Source organism: Vigna unguiculata, chromosome 7, assembly GCF_004118075.2.
Source record: "Vigna unguiculata cultivar IT97K-499-35 chromosome 7, ASM411807v1, whole genome shotgun sequence".
Classification (NCBI taxonomy): Eukaryota; Viridiplantae; Streptophyta; class Magnoliopsida; order Fabales; family Fabaceae; genus Vigna; species Vigna unguiculata.
This window is the reverse complement of record NC_040285.1, coordinates 20533741-20543282: the sequence shown is the minus strand read 5'-3', so window position 1 is coordinate 20543282 and position 9542 is coordinate 20533741. Positions and strand designations below refer to the sequence as shown.

At 32.0% G+C, this 9542-nt stretch overlaps 1 protein-coding gene across 4 annotated transcripts; it reads left to right on the top strand.

Moving 5' to 3' along the window:
• Positions 1 to 377: 377 nt before the first annotated feature.
• Positions 378 to 9314, top strand: LOC114190521 (truncated basic helix-loop-helix protein A-like). Of its 4 annotated transcripts, none has more exons than XM_028079447.1 (9): positions 378 to 562; positions 796 to 959; positions 1178 to 1432; positions 2446 to 2542; positions 3081 to 3095; positions 3261 to 3317; positions 3413 to 3944; positions 8122 to 8663; positions 8769 to 9314. In XM_028079447.1, the coding sequence occupies exons 2-9, from the start codon at positions 856 to 858 to the stop codon at positions 9162 to 9164; spliced, it is 1998 nt and encodes a 665-aa protein (XP_027935248.1). In that variant the 5' UTR covers positions 378 to 562; positions 796 to 855; the 3' UTR covers positions 9165 to 9314. The 4 variants fall into 4 exon arrangements, with proteins under 4 accessions (XP_027935248.1, XP_027935247.1, XP_027935245.1 ...); XM_028079446.1 differs by having other exon boundaries at positions 793 to 959; XM_028079444.1 differs by having other exon boundaries at positions 378 to 652.
• Positions 9315 to 9542: the final 228 nt, after the last annotated feature.

The window sequence follows — 9542 nt, the reverse complement described above, 5'->3', positions numbered from 1 at the left end:
GATATTTTTATCACCCCTAGTTTTGATTAGAATTTAGTGGGTTGACATAATCCTCACGATTTTTTCATGACATGCCGGTGCTTGATTTCCACGCACCTATTTCAATTTTAATTTTTCTTTCATTATAACTATTGTTGTTAGTATTTGTTACACACACATGGTTCCTTTCTATCTGTCTTTTACTCATCAAGTTATATGTACCCAAATACATTTTAGAAAATCATTTTGTTTTCCTTCTCAGTACCAAAATCCTGAAGGCTCTCCAAAACAAACACAACTAACAAAGCACAAGGCAGCCTCAGAGTCTAATCATTCAAAAACCACATAGCTAGCTACAACTGTCTGGTAGACCAACCAGTCAAAACCATACACTTTCTTCAGTTTCAAAACCCTATTTCTCTCTCTCCCTCTCTCTTTCTGATCATTAACCAACAAACGTTCCTAGATCTTCTCCTTACAGAGATTTGGTAATTCTTGGATCGCCCGCATATCCACCTCAAAGTCATACACCTTTTTAAACATCTCTTTCTCTCCAATACGCAAACCACACATCCATCTGCAGGTCTATACTTAATTTCTTGACCTTCTCTTCTCTCTTCACAACTCCCTTTACCTTATTTTCTCCCTTCCTTTCACTCCCAATAAATTAAAGGTTTGATTTTCGGCTCAGATCCACGCAAAACAATCTTTTTTTTTCATTGCCTATTAACTTCTCATCAAAACCAAGAACCCTTTTTTTTTTTTTTTTCCTTTTTCTCACCTTTTTCCCACTTTTGGGTATGTTTTTTGAAGCAGAGTAGACATGGTTCCAGAGAAGTAACCAAAAGCCTTCTGTTCCGAAACCTGTTAGGAACAATGGCTGCACCACTAGGCAATAGGCTCCAAAGCATGTTGCAGGCTGCGGTGCAATCTGTTCACTGGACTTATAGCCTCTTCTGGCAACTTTGCCCACAACAAGTGTACGTCGTTATTAATTCACTTTATCCACACTAATTGTCCCATATCATATATAATCACTCATACTCCTCTAATTAATGTTTCTCACTCTCTCTAACCGACACATGTATATGTGTGTGACACTAAATTATAACAAGTTAGTTTTAAGGTGATGTGTTATATGTTATGTTGATTTAGGATTCTGGTTTGGGGTGATGTGTTATATGTTATGTTGATTTAGGATTCTGGTTTGGGGTGATGGGTACTACAATGGGGCAATCAAGACTAGGAAGACGGTGCAACCAATGGAGGTGAGTGCTGAGGAGGCATCTCTCCAAAGAAGCCAACAACTTAGAGAACTGTATGAATCACTGTCTGCCGGAGAGACAAATCCGCCAACTCGACGGCCTTGCGCCGCCTTGTCGCCAGAGGACTTGACAGAATCTGAATGGTTCTATTTGATGTGTGTCTCATTCTCCTTTCCTCCTGGTGTTGGGTAAGTCATGCTGCATTATTTGTCATAAAGCTCTCTTTATGTCTTTACATAGAAATCTAATCTAACTTTAACTTTATCAGTTCTTTAAGACTCTTTTTAATAATGTTGAACTATATTTGATGTGGTGAATTTTATTATCTGATAGGCCATTTTCTAGATATGTATAGTTTGGGTTCAAAATTTGAGTTAATTATTACCTTTTGAAGATAAGTGGAACGGTAGCTTTTGTAAAGGGTGAGGAGAAGTATTATAGTGTCCCATAGTAAAAGAGAAAGGGAGAGACTAGCTACTGTGACGTGTGAATTTAAATGCAACGATAGCAGCTGCAAAAATTTAATAACTTTCCATTCTATTGAGTTCTCAATTATATAAGAGATAGGATGTGTGTGTTTAGGCTGGTCTACATTCACACACACACACAAAGCTATGATCCCTTTGCTTTTGTATATATATTCTGTAGGAGACGCTATGAGTGGAGAAGGACAAATAAAAAGTTTAATAGAGCTGAGTGGAGCAGGACTATATTAGGAATCTAATAATAATGCACTAATTTTAATGTGGGATTTAGATTATTTCATGTTAGAAAGAAACATGACAATGTTGTGTTTGTTATAAGACAGAAAGATATAAAATTAAATTTAGGAACTATGTATAAATAATTGTAGATCTTTCTATATATAACTCATTTTGTATCTTTCTCTATTATGTGGGACATTATTATGTTTGCTTTTAACATATCAGGATCTTCATCTGTCTGTATGAAGCAAATCATTGTTTGTGACGATTGTTTAGATTCTCTACAATTCTGGGAACTTTAGTTACATACATTGAATTCTCTTTAATAAAAGACTGTTAAGGGGTAAACATTCACAATATTTCTAACATATATCTTTTAATAAACTTGTAGTAGTATAATAATTTAAGTATATGGAATTTGAGAAAAAATATTATTCTTTTAATTTTTTTATTTATTTTTTTTGCATTTGACACCTATTACTGAACTGCGCTATAAGGTTGCCTGGAAAGGCATATGCTAGGAGGCAGCATGTTTGGCTCACTGGTGCAAACGAGGTGGACAGCAAAACATTTTCACGAGCTATTCTAGCCAAGGTGCTTCTTCTATATAACAAACAATTCACATAATATTTCAACACAAATGCTATTAAAAGTAGAAAGTATCCAAAGAAAAGAGTTTATTAATTATATTAAAAAATTTAAATATTACTACTTTATTATAAAATATATTGAATGGAAATTTAATCAATTTCCTTAAACATTATAACATTACTTTTTCTTAGCTAAGGAAAAAACTTACCATTTTTAATAATGCAGAATTTAAACGGGTCAAGTTAGTTTGACACTTTCATTTTTCTTTTACACTCAACTTATAATTTCATAAATTATTATTTTATAATTCTATATTTTTACATATTTTTATTATGTCAATATAATATTCTATTATAAACAATTGCCAAGTCAACCTAAAACCAAAAGGGAGTGTCATAAAATCTTTTTCCTTTTGGATATAAGAAAAGTTACACAAGTTGCTTTTGCTTTTGAATTTATTGAATGACATGAAGGGTGATTCATAATTTACTAACTTGTGTTTTCCTCTGGTTTCTGGATGCAAACTTTTCTACAATCATAGAGTGCTCGAATACAGGTAACCATTCTTTTTTATCTTTCTTTCTCATTGTCGCATTTCTGCGTTCTTCACGCGTGTTCAAAATATCCATAATTGGTCCAATGAATAAAAGAGGAAAATTAAAGTGAAGAATAATATATAAATATAATATAATATGATGGATTTGTCATTTGTAACATACAGACAGTGGTGTGCATTCCTTTACTGGACGGCGTCGTTGAGTTTGGTACAACGGATAAGGTAACCAACCTTCACTCCCTCCTAACGTAACCAATCACTTTTAACGTAACAACGTTTTCACTTCTATATGTTCATTTCTTTTCTCTTTTGCTTAGGTTCAAGAAGACCTTAACTTCATCCACCACGTGAAGACATTCTTCGCAGACCACCACCACCCTCTGCCGCCAAAGCCCGCCTTGTCCGAGCACTCAACCTCCAACCCCATCTCCTCCTCCGACCACATCCCCGCCATCATGTACACCGTCGCAGACCCACCCGCAGCCAGTGCCGCCCTAAACGACGAGATGGACGAAGATGAAGAGGAAGAGGAGGAGGAGGAGGAAGAAGAAGAAGAGGAGGAGGAGGGAGCGGAGTCCGCCTCTGAGGACGAGACCCGAGGCGGCATTGCTCGGCGGGTCACGACGCCGGAGATGGAGGACGTGACGAGGGCGGAGCCCAGCGAGCTGATGCAGCTGGAGATGCCGGAGGATATCCGGGTCGGGTCTCCGAACGACGGGTCGAACAACTTGGACTCGGACTTCCACTTGCTGGCGGTGAGTCAAGGAGGAAACGCGGCGGGGCAGGCTGAGTCGAGCCTGAGATGGGTCCCGAGTGAAGAGCCATTACAAGTTCAACTACCAGCTTCAGGTAAACCGGTAGTTATTTAGTTATGCAGAAATAGACATCCATGCATACATACATATGAATGACAAACTGAAAACAGGTTTCGTATAACATTACAACTGCCACTGCATCTCACCAAACGTTCAACCCCTAAAATACATGGACCACGTTAGGTAGGTCACTGAGAAGAATTAATTAATTAATTAATTAGTGAAGATTGATTAAATGCGTGTGGCATATGAAGACTAATCTAGAGCTAGGGCATGTGGTCCTTATCCTAATAGATTGGCTGAGACGAGCGTTTGGTGAGGGTCCTTAGCAAAATTCTAAACCACGAAATTGGTTTTAATGCAGAGGCATGAAAGTATAGTGATCCCACACTATATATGTACGTAAACAAACACCACGATCTTCATGCAAATATATCATAATAAAGACCCTTGTCTATCAGGTACACACTACAAAACGAAAATATGACTGTGACAACCGAAAGAAAAGCGAAAGTTTATAATGCTCGGAAAAAGAAAACAAAAATATTTTTAGTACAATTTCTTATTATTAATCAACCATTATAATTATCATTATTTTTTTTACTATATCTCTCGTTTACATTATTTTATGACTAGTTAATATCAGTACGATATATAAGTAATATAATCTAATCAAAATACAATAAGAATTAATTATATTAAATGCCTGGTGTACAAAGTATAACAATAAAAGATGTTCATAATAATGATAACCAAGACATCAACATTAATGATAATAATAATAATAATGAATGTAATAATATAAAAAATATTGAAAATAAGGTAGTATATTGATAATTATAAAAAGTAAATTAATAATTTTCATTTGATGGTTATTATTATTTTTATTATTATTACTATGAAGATAGATTATATATATACATATATATATATATACATATATATATATATACATATATATATATATATACATATATATATATATATATATATATATATATATATATATATATATAAAGATGTGTATATTTCGTTCTTAAAAAGACAGGAAAAGAAAACAGAGACCTAAGTACTACTACTTGCGAAATAATAATGGTTTGAGATTTTTAGGAGTCTTAATTTAATATAAAATCAGTTACCGATAGAGAAAAATTATTAGTGAAAATTAAATGAACGATTAGAAAATAAAATATGAAACAAATACATTTAAAAGTATTTTATTGAAGAGATGAAATAAAATAAAATCAAAAAAGTAAATAAAAAATTTAAATAGAGATTAAATGAATAGAATCTCCAAAAAAAAAAAAAAACTCAGTAAATTTTATGATTTCTGAAATTATTTTTCATTCTGTGTCACCAAGTAACAAAAACTAATTTCATCCTTTTCTATTCTTTTAATTTCTTCTCAACCCAACACCAATCATAAAGTGATTGCAAGCAAAGAGGAGCACTGTTTAATGATTAGACGTTTTATTTTAAGGATAAGCATTGTTTGGATGAAAAATCTCCAAAACTTAATCAACTACCACAGCATTGGACATGTTTTGAAAGATAAATCCAAAACATTATAGATGTTAATGTCAACAGGAACACATCAAAATAAGTCAGAATGTGTAGAATATTCTTTCTTATTCCCCTTGTTTTAGGTAGAAAACCCAACATATATGATATATCTAAGTTTTTAGCCTGTCACTGTTTCAAAAGACTCCAAAATCTCAGACTGAAATGAAAAGAAAATGTACTTTTCACAACAAACAAATTATAAGTCCTTGAATTTTAAATAAACTTTTATTAGACTTAGTTATGTATGCATCTTCACGATAGTGAACATAAATGGACAACAAATATTATCTACTTTAATATTAAGATATCAATGAGTACGATAAATTAGTAGAATTAAAATTTATTAAATAACATATGTGCTAAGACATGTCCACATCTTCTCACACTATATTCTTTCTAATCAGTTGAAATTTAATATTTGTATTAATTTTGACTATACGTATTTAAATTTTTTTTTTAATTTAAAGTGAGCTTCATCCTGTACAATTACACTTATATCTTGTTAAAGTTCATTTTTTTTCCTTCTCAAATTCAATATAATATTATAAATAAAGTAAAATAAAAATATAATTTATATAAGAAAAATCATTCATTGACACTAAAAAAGGTGTATTAACATCTAATATACGCTTAGAGAAATAATAAAAATAATAAATTTATAGGTTATATATATATATATATATTTTTTTTTTAATATTGTTATATGAAAAAGTAAGATAGTTGAAAAAATAATACCTGAATTTAAATATAATTTTTTTCAACCACTTTTTTATTTACTGATTTGTTTTTCTTTACCATTTTATCGATGATTTTTGTAGATGGCAGTTTTTAATATAAACCTCAATTTTATTTATTCTTCAACTTTTACATTCATGCTAAGCACTTTAAAATCACATCTCTATCCTTCTTATCATTCAAAATATCCATCATCTTTATTCTTATTAATAATTTGTTATTTCTCTTTTTATTATTTTTATATTTTAATTTTAATATGATTTTTTTAGTTCTTATGAAAGTATTTGCTTATTAAATATCTAATGATTTCTAATTGTCGCGTTATATACTTTCCTAAAAATCAAGATTATTTTAATATAATATTTTAAATTAATATGAATATATGTATATTTTCAGACTCATTTAATTAAAATAAAAATATATTCTCTATTAAGATAAATAAAATAATAATTTTTTATATTTTTCAATAATTTAATTTTAACATTACATTTTCATTACAAATAATATACAACTTAGACGTTTCTAAAACTTTTTCAATTGATAATTTACAATTTTGAAAGATTGTAAAATCATTTATTTTCTAGTCTCATAACATGAATTTATCTCTAAAAATAAAAGTGATGAATATGATTTATATTTATAGAATTATCAATTATAATATATTTAAATTATTTTTGTGTATAACAATTACCATTATTTTTTCATTACATGATTTAAAACTAATATAAAATCATTTTATTCATAATATATTTATATCGTTTTTGTCACTTACCACTCTTCACTCTTAACATATAAAATGATATATATATATATATATATATATATATATATATATATATATATATATATATATATATATATATATACACACACTCAAACTCTTATTTTATACGGTATGGATTTAAAAGAATAAAAAACTAGACTAATTTTTTCTTATTGAAATGGGTTAATAAAAATTATTCTAAAATTATTTTATTTTAACTTAAGAAGATAAATATCTGAGGTAATTTCAAAAAACTGTTTGTTATTATTTTACTTGTACACATTTAATGTCTTTTAATGTCTTGATTTGCATTATTGTATATATCTTTTACCATACAAGAAAATTATTAAATAAGTTACTAAAATTTTAACTATTTCCTATCCATGATTCTAACTTGGTATCTAATTTTAAATTATAAACTAATTTAGACATTAATATTAATATTTCCATAGTTAAAATTTTGGTAACTAATATTAAAGATTAATTTATATTCTAATTCACAAAATAATTATAATTTTTTATTTATAATAAAAAATATTTTAACTATCAATATTTTTAATTTATAATATGATATTTAAATTATTTAATATATTGATTAACGTTTTTTGTCTCTAAAATTAGTTATTATTTAATGATTTTTTTTTGGGATATTGATATTAACTTGTGCTATTTTTACATTTTAACCTTCAGACAAATATTAACTTATTATGTGAGACATATATTCATACCTTAAATAAGACCTCAATATGATACTTGAGATTTGAAACTTATAAAGCATATGTTTTATTTTTAGAGAAATAACAATCGATTCTGAATTTTGAAACTTACTTTTATTTTGACTATAGTAGAACTTTATGATTCAAAATTCACACTGCGAAGTCGAGTTTTATATTTATTTTTACTCTTATATTATATAATTTTTACCATTTTTTTTTAATTTATGCCAGTTGAATCATGATTTAATCACATCTCACTATTGTAAGGAAGACTTTGATAGGTTGAATAACTAATTTAGAGTTTAGGGATTAAATTTAAAAAACTTGCACCAAAATAATCCTAGTAAGAAAGTGTTAATAACTTAGTTATATTAATATTAACTCTTAATTTTGCACATAATTTCCACGTTTAAATGTGAGCGTGTATTTTGCAGCCCCTCATCTATTAGAAGACTTGACCCAAGAGGACAATCACTACTCTGAAACCGTATCCAACATTCTCCAAAACCAGTCCAGCCGGTGGCCCACATCGCCCACCTCCGTTGGCTACATCACATACTCCACGCATTCAGCTTTCACAAAGTGGAGCAGCCGCGCCAGCCACCTCTTCCACCCGGCGGTGGACGGCCCCAGCCAGTGGCTCCTCAAGTACATTCTCTTCACCGTCCCCTATCTACACGCCAAGAACCCCGCCGACACTTCCCCCCAAACCGCCGCCGACCCCAAGCTGCGCGGCAAGGGAACGCCGCAGGATGAGCTGAGCGCCAACCACGTGCTCGCGGAGCGCCGGCGCCGCGAGAAGCTGAACGAGCGGTTCGTAATCCTGCGGTCACTGGTCCCCTTCGTCACCAAAATGGACAAGGCATCCATTCTGGGTGACACCATCGAGTATGTGAAGCAGCTGCGGCGGAAGATCCAGGAGCTGGAGGCGCGTAACCGCCACACTGAGGCGGAACACCGTTCCAAGCTCCCAGAGGTGATTCTAGAATGAAGAAAAACAAGGACATTATCCCTATTAGAATTAATAAAGTTTATATATTTTGGTGACATGATTTGTTGATGCGTTAACAAATGTGGATAGGTGACGGTTCAAAGGACGAGCAGCAATTCGAGCAAGGAGCAGCAGAGGAGTGGGGTGACGGTGATGGAGAAGAGGAAGGTGAGGATCGTGGAAGGGGTGGCGGCGAAGGCGACGGCGGTGGAGGCTGAGACGGCAACATCAGTGCAAGTTTCGATCATTGAGAGCGACGCACTGTTGGAGATCGAGTGCGTCCACAGAGAAGGGTTGCTTCTTGATGTGATGCAGATGCTGAGGGAGGTGAGAATAGAGGTTATTGGGGTGCAGTCATCACTTAGCAATGGCGTGTTCATGGCGGAGTTGAGGGCTAAGGTGAAGGAACATGCGAACGGGAAGAAGGTGAGCATTGTGGAAGTGAAGAAGGCCCTTAACCAAATCATTCCCCATCCTCTCCACTGAATACCACTCTTCTAATTTTCATGCCTTAATTAACTTTATGGATTAACTTCTCTTTAATTATTTTTTTCTTGTAATATCTAATCACAATGGCTTAATGTGTATCTAAGATTGATTGAAGCCAAATGTGATCCCCATAAGCATTCTCAGAAAGCCTGATCAACAAAAACAAACTAGGAACCACTGCTCTCATTAGAGTTTTAGTTATTATTACTTAAACTAGTTCACATTCTATTTAGTGTGATAATAATTATGTATGATCTAACAATAATCTAGGATATTATTTTACATTATATTTCTAAGAATATTCGCAATGAAGGTGTTCTTTCTTCCTCTAGTACTACGCTTCAAAACAACCAACCACCGAATCCATACTTAAGT

Excerpts from the sequence above, each read along its gene's own strand:
- LOC114190521 (XM_028079447.1), top strand. The coding sequence starts at position 856 with ATGGCTGCACCACTAGGCAATAGGCTCCAAAGCATGTTGCAGGCTGCG. Across the intron at positions 3,318-3,412 it reads AGTTTGGTACAACGGATAAG|GTTCAAGAAGACCTTAACTT; the intron begins GTAACCAACCTT and ends TCTTTTGCTTAG. Across the intron at positions 8,664-8,768 it reads ACCGTTCCAAGCTCCCAGAG|GTGACGGTTCAAAGGACGAG; the intron begins GTGATTCTAGAA and ends AAATGTGGATAG.